The 12,641-nt window shown below is 40.2% G+C and overlaps 1 protein-coding gene across 2 annotated transcripts in view; it reads right to left on the bottom strand.

Annotated features, from left to right (window-relative positions):
- Nucleotides 1-12,641, bottom strand: part of PRMT8 (protein arginine methyltransferase 8) — a 148,198-nt gene that overhangs the window by 59,645 nt on the left and 75,912 nt on the right. For both annotated transcript variants that reach the window (XM_075210194.1, XM_075210195.1), the window contains one exon: nucleotides 7,025-7,180. In XM_075210194.1, the coding sequence (XP_075066295.1) occupies nucleotides 7,025-7,180 (156 nt within the window). The remainder of the gene's footprint in view (nucleotides 1-7,024; nucleotides 7,181-12,641) is intronic.

Genomic DNA, 12,641 nt, shown 5'->3' with positions numbered 1-12,641 from the left:
GCCCTGCTCGCAAGCTTACAATCTATGGGACAATGGGAGATTGACACATGAGGTTAAGTATACATTTTGCATCTTGGCCCAGCCAGACTGCAAAGGTAGGGTGACTCATAAGCTAAATGATCCTGTCACACAATAATGTTGGTCCGGGGGTAGTTGTCTTGTGTGAAATTGTGTAACAGGCTAAAGGTAGTGAGGTTAAGATGGTGGTTGAGGAATATTATACGCTTGTCTGAATAGGTAGGTTTTCAGAGAACGCTTGAAAGTTTGTAGAACAGAGGAGAGTCTTATTGTGCGAGGGAGAGAGTTCCATAGAGTGGGTGCAGCCCGAAAAAAGTCCTGTAACCGGGAATGGGAGGATGTAATGAGGGTGGATGAGAGACGCAGATCTTTTGCAGAACGGAGTTGCCGAGTTGGGAGATATTTTGAGACAAGAGAGGGGATGTATGTTGGTGCAGCTTTGTTGATGGCCTTGTAGGTTAGTAAAAGTATTTTATATTGGATTCGGTAGAAGACAGGCAGCCAGTGTAGAGACATACAGAGTGATTCAACAGAGGAATAGCTATTTGCAAGGAAAATCAGTCTTGCCGAAGCATGCAAAATAGATTTTAGGGGTTTGAGTCTGTTTTTGGGAAGACCAGTAAGGAGGGAATTGCAATAGTCAATGCGGGAGATGATTAGTGCATGAATTAAGGTTTTAGCAGTGTCTTGTGTGAGATATGTGCGGATTCTGGAAATGTTCTTTAGATGTATGTAACATGATTTAGATATAGAGTCAATGTGGGGAACAAAGGATAGGCGTGAATCAAGGATTACACCTAGGCAGCGAGCTTGTGGGGTGGGATTTATGGTCATGTTATCAACAGAGATAGAAATGTCAGGTATGCTCTTGTTGGCGGGTGGGAATATTATTAACTCTGTTTTAGAAAGATTAAGTTTGAGTTGACGAGAGGACATCCAAGATGAAATGGCAGAAAGACAGTCAGTTACACGGGACAACACAGATGTCGAGATATCAGGAGAGGATAGATAGATTTGGGTATCATCCGCATAGAGATGATACTGAAAGCCAAAGGAACTTATTAGATTTCCAAGAGAAGCGGTATAGATAGAGAACAGCAGAGGACCTAGCACTGAGCCTTGTGGTACTCCAACTGATAGGGGAAGCGGAGCAGATGTGGCTCCAGAGAAATTAACAGTGAAAGAGCGATTAGAGAGGTAAGATGAGAACCAGGATAGAACTGTGTCTTGAAGACCTAGGGATTGCAGCGTTTGTATGAGAAGAGAGTGGTCAACTGTGTCAAATGCAGCCGAGAGATCAAGGAGAATTAGGAGAGAGTAATGGCGTTCAGTCTTAGCAGTGATCAGATCATTAACAACCTTGGTCAGCGCAGTCTCTGTGGAGTGATGTATGTCACTGAATGGACTCAATCTGGCCATGTTTCAAAGCCTGGAATCATTCAGGGTGAAAAATGCGCATGTGTACAGCAGTACATCCGAATCTCGCTCGCTAACAGACACCCTTTATATAGATAGACTTGGATGGATGGAGCAAAGGCCACCAATCCTAGAGCACTGACAGGAGTACTCACGAAAGGCTGCTTGCACCAGTTTTTGGTCCTGGCAATCTCACCAGAGGTGCTTCTGCTGCTGCTAGCTAAGTGCTCTCCCATTATTGTAGCCACTGTAATACAGAGGGTCCCACTGTACGCAGGAATCTCTGCAGAAGCCAGCGAGCAAGTGCCAACCTTGCCAAGGTCCATCTTGCACACTCTCTGGAGGTGGAGTGCAGAGGTGCTCATTCACCCCAGTATCCGACTCCTCAACACAACGTGCTGCATATATTACAGGTAACCATAACAGAGTCCTTCACGGAGCCTCCTCCTCTTCATGGTGTGAAATACTCCCAAGCCAAAAACCAATCAAATGATCAATATATGAATTTCAATAGGGATAAGTGCTGCGATTAGGAGAATTTTAGTGAATTAGCGTGATATGGTGATAAATGCAGTAAAAGTAAGAAAAAACAAATAGAATTTTGTCACAATTCACAAAATTCACAAATTGCTGCTGAATTTGGGCAAATAACAGTAAAATATTGTTGCAGAATTCATACATCTCTAGTTACAGCACATTGTTGGTCCATGCACCATGCTATAAAAGTGTTTGCTCTCTTGTGGTTCTGGTTAACATGTGGGGCACACACCACCTGAGCAGACAGATGAGTCTGTACCGCAACATTCAATGTCAACTGGAAGAAGGTTAGTGTGGGGTCCGGTGGAGGCTCTTAATGTGATATGGATGGGGGGTGAGCTATTAATTAAATAGTGGGGGGCTAATCATTTACTTTTGGGTGAGGGCAATTTATTTATTGGTGTGGTGATGGTGGGGGATGTTTAATTTACTAGTGGGGTCATGATGGGGTATATTAACTTAAGAGTGGGCTGATGGAGGGTTGGGGGCTGTTGATAGAATGTAGAGCTGGCTTTGGTGAGAAGAAGAACATTCTATAAAATGTGAACACTAATTATTTAATGTCAGGGAATTGAATATAAGACACAAGCAAAAGCAGGTAGTAAAAATTGCAGGAATATATAGAAGAGAGCAAGACAGTCTCCCAACTCCCTACTTCTGGTGGGACAGTCTTAATTGTGGGTGATTATCCCGTTCAGTCCAGACTTTGTCCGGACAAAAAGGGGGTGTCGTGTGCACCTAACAGTTGTGCACGCAGTATTCATCATCATCACCATTTATTCATATAGCGCCACTAATTCCGCAGCACTGTACAGAGAACTCACTCACATTAGTCCCTGCCCCATTGGAGCTTACAGTCTAAATTCCCTAATATACACACACACACACACACACACACACACACACACACACTAGGGTCAATTTGTTAGCAGCCAATTAACCTATCAGTATGTTTTTGGAGAGTGGGAGGAAACTGGAGCACCCGGAGGAAACCCACGCAAACACGGGGAGAACATACAAACTCCTCACAGATAAGGCCATGATTGGGAATTGAACTCATGATCCCAGTGTTGTAAGGCAGCAGTGCTAACCACTGAGCCACCGTATTGCCCGTATATTTGTCTTAAACGATAGCTACGGCCCTTGAATGCTGGTCATGCACACTTCTGCCCCGTAGCATTGAAACCCTACACTAGAAATCCATAATTTGCCCCTGAACCAATACACTAAATAAATGGATCGGACCTGGGACCATTCCATTCAGGTGCAGAATTAGTTTGGGAAGGTTGTAATGACTGGTCCAGAATGACATAGAGCATTAGTTATTTTTATTAACAAAACTATTTATAATCCAAATGAAAAAAAGAACATGATACAAAATAGAAGCTGTGGCACATACAGTAGGATGCATAATATTCCTAAAACCTTTCAGAATAATATTAGCAATTGTATTCTAGCAATAGGACCATTAATTCCTACCCTGTCAGTATAAAAGGAACAGCATGTGTGTTAAAGTGTAACAAGCAATCAAATTGGCAGAAAAGTCTTTCTCATAATAGGAAAAGGAAATAAACTGCTTGCAGAGAGAACACTGGAGCAATTCAGTGCTGGAATGGATTCCGAGTCCCATAGGTATAGTAACTTGCAAACTAATTGCAACAATGTATCTACAGCTTTTTTTCTAGAGTTCACCCTTTGAAGACCAGATTTGCTGCAATTTAAAGAAGTAAACCCACTATAGAACACTGCTATTCAGATATATTAAAGACAGTAGAATAATGAGCTTAATAATACACATAATGGACCTGATTCATTAAGGAAAGTAAGGCAAAAAATTTAGTAAGTTTCTCCTGGACAAAACCATGATACAATGCAAGAGGTGCATATTAGTTTATTATTTTGCACATAAGTTAAATACTGGCTGCTTTTTCATGTAGCACACAAATACTTGAAAGCGTTATTTTTACACTGAAATGTAAAGTTGATCTAGGACATCCCCCAACTATAAATCTATCCTCACATTTTAAATTTACCTCTCTCTCCAATGCAACATGGATTTGCCAAAGTGCAAATTTACTCATTTTTTTTGCTTTACTTTCCTTAATGAATTAGGCCCATTTAACTGTAATGTTTTTACTTAACTAAATCTGTTCAACATACTATCAGTCTCATCCCTTTGCTGACAGGTGACATCATTAGAAAGGCAGATTAAGGGCAAAATGTAAAACTTGCATTGCAGGGTAATTTATATGCTTCCAGTGCTCTCTGCACAGTACTGGATTTCCTCCAGGCAGGTGGCCAGTTTTTCCAAAGCTAGCATTACCGACATGCTGTGCTTTGCCATTTGACCTTTTTTTTTAAAATTATATTGATACCCTCAAATTTGTGTAGTGAGTCCTTTGTTCTTTATCATGGATACATAATCTACAGTGGAAACTTCGGGTAAGACTGAGCAGTGCATTTACCCTCATAGTTCATATATGACCATTTTAATTGTGAGTTTAATTGTCCTTTTTCATACACTTTTGTAACTGTAAAACCTGCAGCGGACCCACACAGGACTTGAATGTCAAGATCCCCTTAACCTAGTTTGCAGTAATAATGTGTGATTTCTCTGTCAACAAATTTTATTTAGATGTTCCATTACCCAGATCCAAAGGTCCAGTACTCTGGTTCTTTCTTCTTCTACCGCTTGTCTGATTCAAACAGGCAGTGAAACATCAGTGTTGGGTTGATCTCATTATTTTATCTAAAACTCAACTCAGAACTGTATTTAGTTGTGAGTGAAGCTATCCTTTAAGATATAGCTTAATGTCTCTTATTATATACTATATCTGTTAGCCTATTACTGCCTTTTGTTCTGCTTTATATTGGCTTCAGTGTCCCCTTCTGTAAGGTTTATTCTGTTTTATACTTAAAAACATAAAAGTTAAAATAAACACACACATATACACAGTTTGTGTAACATCTAATAATGTAAATAAATTGAGTGGAAAAATCAATAACTCATTAAAGTGTGACCATTGCCTATACACAGAAAATGTTATCCATGAGAATGCCTCAATTCTCTAGTGCCTCATGCCTCAGTGATACTAGCGGCTTCTAGTCAACTTCAAATAATTTACAGGCTGCATTCTCATCAGTACTGGTTTATACTACGCAATAGCTGTCTTCTGAAGTATGTATATAGGTGACAGCTACATGTTTTATCCATATGCACAATTTTATTCACAACATGTTAATTGATTAATTGCTTATTTCCAGAGGATCTTGTTGCATGGCTCCTGTCTACAAGTATCCCACAGGTTTTAATTTACATAATAAATGCAGGATAAAAGCTTATTTTCCCAGAAATCAGACTCTTCGAGGACCTAGATAAGTTCGAATAGAATTAAATACCTATTTTACTGCATTTTACACCCTGGTTGGAAATGACAGTCAATGCAATCCTTGTCACATGGGTACCCCAAAATGCAGCTTCAAAATTGTGATAGTTCTACATTAGAATCTATGCAGTTCTTTCCTAAAAGAAAGTAAAGATCAGATGTCTAATAAAAGAGAGTGTCTGACTTGTAGAACTTCTATGCCCTCCCTCCTTTTGTACCTATTTATATGGTACATGTGGAAATGTGCATGCCTTTATGCTCTCTCCCTCCTTTTGTACCTATTTACATGGTACATGTGGAAATGTGCATGCCTTCATGCTCTCTCCCTCCTTTTGTACCTCTTTATATGGTACATGTAGAAATGTGCATGCCTTCATGCTCTCTCCCTCCTTTTGTACCTATTTATATGGTACATGAGGAAATGTGCATGCCTTCATGCTCTCTCCCTCCTTTTGTACCTTTTTATATGGTACATGTGGAAATGTGCATGCCTTCATACTCTCTCCCTTCTTTTTTACCTCTTCATATGGTACATTGGAAATGTGCATGCCTTCATACTCTCTCCCTCCTTTTGTACCTCTTTATATGGTATATGTGAAAATGTGCATGCCTTCATGCTCTCTCCCTCCTTTTGTACCTCTTTATATGCTACATTGGAAATGTGCATGCCTTCATACTCCCTCCCTCCTTTTGTACCTCCTTATATGGTACATTGGAAATGTGCATGCCTTCATACTCTCTCCCTCCTTTTGTACCTCTTTATATGCTACATTGGAAATGTGCATGCCTTCATACTCTCTCCCTCCTTTTGTACCTATTTATATGGTACATTGGAAATGTGCATGCCTTCATGCTCTCTCCCTCCTTTTGTACCTCTTTATATGGTACATGAAGAAATGTACATGCCTTCATGCTCTTTCCGTCCTTTTGTACCTCTTTATATGGTACATGAGGAAATGTACATGCCTTCATGCTCTCTCCCTCCTTTTGTACCTCTTTATATGGTACATGTGGAAATGTGCATGCCTTCAGACTCTCTCCCTCCTTTTGTACCTATTTATATGGTACATGTGGAAATGTGCATGCCTTCATGCTCTCTCCCTCCTTTTGTACCTATATATATGGTACATGTGGAAATGTGCATGCCTTCATGCTCTCTCCCTCCCTTTGTACCTCTTTATATGGTACATGTGAAAATGTGCATGCCTTCATGCTCTCTCCCTCCTTTTGTACCTCTTTATATGGTAAATGTGGAAATGTGCATGCCTTCATGCTCTCTCCCTCATTTTGTACCTATATATATGGTACATGTGGAAATGTGCATGCCTTCATGCTCTCTCCCTCCCTTTGTACCTATTTATATGGTACATGTGGAAATGTGCCTGCCTTCATGCTCTCTCGCTTCTTTTTGTCTTTATCAGTTCTGGCATTCTCCCTCTAATGCTTTCCCTTCTCTATGACCACATGCACTAATATCTCTGATTTCTTGTTGCCTAAATCATGATATGCATTGACATTGTGCACATATACACAACTGTGCTTAAGTGTTTGCAAATAGGAATCAGTGGCGCTATATAAATAAATGGTGATGATGATGAGGAATAGGTACTCAACGCACAGGTCAGTAAAGGGTAGATTGCAGCATTAGAACTGATATGATTACTCACCCCATATACTTTTTTTGCACCGGCTTTTGCTGCGAACATGGAGAGTATCCCAGTACCACTGCCAACATCCAAGACTACTTTATCCTTAAACACGTGCTTATTGTGATACATGGAGTTTCTGTAGGTAAGTGTGCGAACTTCATCTTTTAACATTTCCTACGGACAAGGACCAAAGAAAAATAAGATCATCCCAGTTAAAGAAAATATGTTAATAATCATTTATATTATACATACATACATACATACAAACATACATACATGATGTACAATGCAACCCCATCCCAGATAAACACATTTTCAATTCTCCAGTCATGTTTGCCTGGAAAAATCAAACTTGTATTCTTAAAATCAATGTATTCAAATAAATTGTTCATATCAGCCCTGCCCTGCTGTTGTGCATGTTCCGGAAACCTTTCTGTTGAGTGAACTCCAATCTAGTGTAGTCTGTACTCACAACACTCAGTGTACTCAATTTAAAAGTTTATTAATATGGATAGATTGCATTTTATGATAGACTGATTTTGGTAGGATCACAACTGGCAGTAAATTGTCTAATTGATTTTTTTTAAATATTAACATAGAAACTTTAAAAAAATAAGTAATTGGAAATACTCTAGAATTATTGTTTTAAGCCTAATGTAAGTGTTAATAGTAGGAAAATAGTCAATTATATATTAAACATCTATGGTGAGCAGCCATTGGCATGTCTGTGAATAATATCTGTCTAAAGAAACTAAAGATGCCTCACTTTGCCACACATCACCTTTTCCCACGTAAAGGATCACTTGGATTACCTTCCCACGGCCTCAACAGAGTGCAACCGAGTGCAACCTGTGTCAGAAGAAACAGGAAGTTGCTCCATCACAACTTCCTATAGGCCGCATTCCTGAATTGTTGCTGTGGCCCTAACAGGATTGTACCCATGCCGAGTGTCTGTGTGTCGTTGTCATTCTGTGTATTAGTCATTGACGTGTTTGTTTGTGCCTCAGTCATTGTGAGTCTGAGTGTCAGTGTGACTATCTGTTGTTATCATAGTGAATCAATCTGTGCAATTGTGAGTTTGAGTCTTAGGGCTAGATTTACTAAGCTGCGGGTTTGAAAAAGTGGGGATGTTGCCTATAGCAACCAATCAGATTCTAGCTGTCATTTTGTAGAAGGTACTAAATAAATGAAAGCTAGAATCTGATTGGTTGCTATAGGCAACATCCCCACTTTTTCAAACCCGAAGCTTAGTAAATCTAGCCCTAAGTCTATGTCAGTGTAAATCTGTTTGTTATGAAAGAGGTGTACTTTTTTTTGAAGTGCGTGTATTCTAAGAATTGGTGTACTTCTTAGTTAAAATTATTCCGGATATTAGAAGCCAGCTCGGCGTTCGCTTACCTGTCAATAGTCATGGAAATCCTCTGTAACTAAATATACTAAATATCCCCATAATTTATAGTACTTATATTAATGTATGTATATAATATATATTATATAAATTATATTATATTATATAATATATACAATATATATATTATATATATTGTGCATATATATATATATATATATATATATATATATATATATATACATGCACAAAGTAAAAAGTGAGTTGAGTTTTGCTTCTTCAATCCTGCTGCCCTTAGCCCGGGCTATATGATGCCCTTCCACAAATCAAGGCCTAAGTAGACTTCTATGTCAGAACCATACTCACTACTCTCCCGGGATATCTGGAAGACTCTGGAATTTCAGGGAGTTCTCCTGGACCCCTGGAAGAGTAGGCCACCCTCGTAAATCCTGCCCTATCTTCTTCCAAAGTGGATGCCTGATAATATAATTTGTGGCATTGCGCAATGGGGATGGGGCCATGATGGCGCAACTTGCGTTGACATGATCCCCCGCACTTGCTCTTTGGACCTTCCCTTCAGGATGTCTGGAGGTGAAGCATAAAACTAGGCAACTGTGGCCTGAACCATGCCAGATCCTCCCATAAGAGCGTAGGATGAACGGCTGCACCTGATTGGAGGACTGCAGTCACAGTGTACTAGTCAAGCAGAAGATTGCCAAATAAAGTGGATGGCCGATTTATAGTATAGATTTTACATTTGTGGGCTTTATTGGTCATTTGAAGTCTTTTTGACCAATAAAGTTTTAAATATTTTGTTATTGCTTTCAGCGTGCCATTGGGAAAAGCCCACAGTATAAAATACTATTAAAATGACCAATGTCCAGAGGTAATCAGGCAAAGTAATACCATATATATAAGACAGACTTAAAATAATTGACAGCTGATAAGTTGCCAAGTGCGGCATCAGGTTTGTCGCGGTGTTGTGGATCCATTCCAAGAGGCCTCAGCCGTTACTAACATTATAATTACAATTTCCAAACACACTTCTTTGGAAAACTGCCCTTTAAAGCAAATTGATTTTTCCATATAAAATAAAGACTTAATAAAACGGGTATTTAAACCGTTTCTGAAAAGTATATTTGAGTGAGGGAAAAACAATTCTTCTTCTGATTACAAAGCTTCATAAAGGAAACATTGGTGCAGTGGGTAATGAATAAAACACTATAGAGTCTTTTGGCATAAATAACTGGATAGCCATTATCTATATTAGTCTGGCTTGCAATAACATTCTGTACGTTGGCACTTAAATCCCATTTGCAGCTAGCCTCTTTATCACTTTAATTGAAGAGATACATTACAAGAGGGCATGGTCAAGTTACTCAACCACCAATCTTTGCTTTTTCGTTTATTAGTACAGATAGAATAAATTGCTTTTTGTGGTGTATTGCAGTTAAACTCTCTGGCTCCCTATATTTCCTAGCAGACTGTTTCTTCTACACTCCTGTAATATAAGTATGCCTCAACTTAAAGTGACTCAACATGTGGGGGCTTGAATAGATTGGCAAACTTTTCTCTTTGACTTGCAAATGTATGTTTCACAAGTTCACTAGGAAGACTGGGCGTGTACTTGCTAGCAGTTGTCGCAAGTGGACAAGGGGCGTAGACTCCAACACGCCCCCAGTGTTTACCAAGGACCCTGGCAAGGAGGTTTGTACTTAGCTGTGTGGAATGTACAGGTCGCTGCCCTCAGTGCCAATCGTTAACGAGGTAGCTGGAGTCACAAGTACAGGGGGGTGGACCAACTGGGTCAGAACCAGAACAGAGAGTGAAATACAGAGGAGAGATCAGAAGAGTAGTCTGGGTAGTTGAGATCAGAGCTGTAAGATCCAAATGGAATCAATACGTGAGACGGAGGAGGAGCGGGAACAGACTGTAGTCAGAACCAGAATCAGTGCCAGAGCCTGCCTTACATAGTCCAAAAAAGGTACCGGCAGTCAGTGACGTCAAACAGACTGCCGATACAAAGATTAAGGATGCACCGTAGCCTAGCAACGGGAAACGCATGCCCAGTCAGGGCAGCAGGTGGTGAGGATGTTGCATGGTAACAGGACGCGCACTGTCGGAAGAAGGCGCCCGTCCCGCAGCAGAAGAGTAGAGCAGGGACGGCTCCTGTAAGACACGTATGTAGTATTTGGTACTCTAAAGATGCAGGTTGGGTCGACTGCCCAGTGACCTCTGCCAGATGTGACCATGCACATATAGGGCGAAATCTCTGAAATTTCAGAAATATCCGACCTTTTGATGCTTGTTCATAGAAGCATAAATGCCAACTCTCCCGGAATGTCCCAGAGACTCCCGAATTTTGGGTAGGTCTTCCGGAATCCCGGGAGAGCTGGCAATTCTCCCTCATCTGCGAACTTGACTAAATTAAAGCCAGCATGTACGGGCGGAGTGGACGGGGCTTCATGATTCAAGTAATTTGGGCCCTGCCCCCAGTGATGTAATGCTTGTTTGGGGTCTTTTTACCACTGTAAAATCACCCAAAACAGGCTTTACGTCACCGGGGGCGGGGCCAAAATGAGGCAATTCACGAAGCCCCGCCACCTCCACCCATACACCCCTAGTGCGCTCCAGGATCTCCCGGATCCGGCCAACATAAGGTTGGCAAGTATGATAGAAGGCACAATGACTGAATACATGGTCTAATGCAGTCATCATTCGACCAATTTTATCAGCCGTACCAGTCAGTCAAAATCTGAATGATCCTGTTTAGTTGTTGATCGAGATGTTCATCCTCTTTAAGTCCATACACTATGCAATGTGTGGCAAATGAGTTCTAAAACTGCACAATTGTTCCTCAAAATTGCAGCATATATGGGCACCTTGTCATTATACTAATCACAAAATATGCGAGCGCTCCATAAATTTAGAATCAACATTTTAGCAAAACCATTCTGTCAAACAAATACTTCTCTCCAACGCTCTAAAGAACTTAGAGAGTGATTGTTTGTGTGAAATTCAATTCCCCATCATTAGGACTGAGGAAGCATCTCTCGTAATTCCACTGAAATTATTCACTTGACGATTCTGATTGAGCAAAAGCCAATGTAATAATTTTTATCAGATTCTTCTAAATGTATTCCATTTAATAGTTCATACACAATTTCAGCAATATTGATTAAGAAAGTGTTCTCCTGATACGCTACAATAGAGCCATTTGCATATAACATGCTGGTCTAGATATTTTTAAGTGCGGTGTAATTTAACATAGGTATTACATAATTTCTTTGAGGCATAAGTGGTTTCATTTCCATTGCTAGAAATTACATTGAAAAAAGGAGCAATTAAAATGCTTTTTAATGTTGTGCCTCTTATTTTAGTAAGAGCCATAGATTCCCTGAAGATCTAATGAGTTGGTGTCTTTACTATGAGGCTCATTTAAAGCTGAATATATGACTGATTTTTTACATAAGATATGTATTTCTCCCTCCTTCCCTCATCACAGTATATTGTCTGACCATATAAATGCTCTAATTCACTTACCTTGTTGCCCGATTTTCTGTCTTCTGGCCTTCTCCGCCATTGTGGCGGCTCCCAGTCACTGATAAGCTTGGAGCGTGGCGCACTGTGGTGACATCACCACACCGCACGCTTGCAGCCTATCAGTGTCTGGGATCCACCACATTGCGGAGGGGGACGGAAAACAGAAGGCCGGGCTAGGGGGCCCAGACAGACCAGGGGCTGAGACAGACAGAGGGGTTTGTCCGGGCTCCCTAGTCTGCTTGGGCCCCTGTACGCCCCTGATGATGGCCAACTTTAAATGAGCCCCTATGTAATTTTTCAACTATGAGTGACTAAATTATACTTGAAATAAGAGCCTTTTTTTGCACAGTGTGGGCTGTTTTAGAGTTAAATGTAAAAGTTTGACTTGCGTACTCATCTTACACGAAAACAATCCTAACCCACCTCCCCAGGGGCCTGATTCATTAAGGATCTTAACTTGAGAAACTTCTTATTTCAGTCTCCTGGACAAAACCATGTTACAATCCAAGGGGTGCAAATTAGTATTCTGTTTTGCACATAAGTTAAATACTGACTGTTTTTTCATGTAGCACACAAATACTTGATAGCTAATTTGTACACTGAAATTTAAAGTTGATATTTGTGTGCTACATGAAAAAACAGCACTTGGATTTGAACAGACTCTCTTGTTGTATATATTGTTGTTGTTATATGGCCACTGTCCTTAACTTCTTCCTATAGCACGTAAAAAAAAATCTTCTTATA

The sequence above is a fragment of the Mixophyes fleayi genome, chromosome 4, assembly GCF_038048845.1.
Source record: "Mixophyes fleayi isolate aMixFle1 chromosome 4, aMixFle1.hap1, whole genome shotgun sequence".
Classification (NCBI taxonomy): Eukaryota; Metazoa; Chordata; class Amphibia; order Anura; family Limnodynastidae; genus Mixophyes; species Mixophyes fleayi.
Note: the sequence above shows the minus strand (reverse complement) of the source record. Positions and strands in the feature narration are given on the sequence as shown.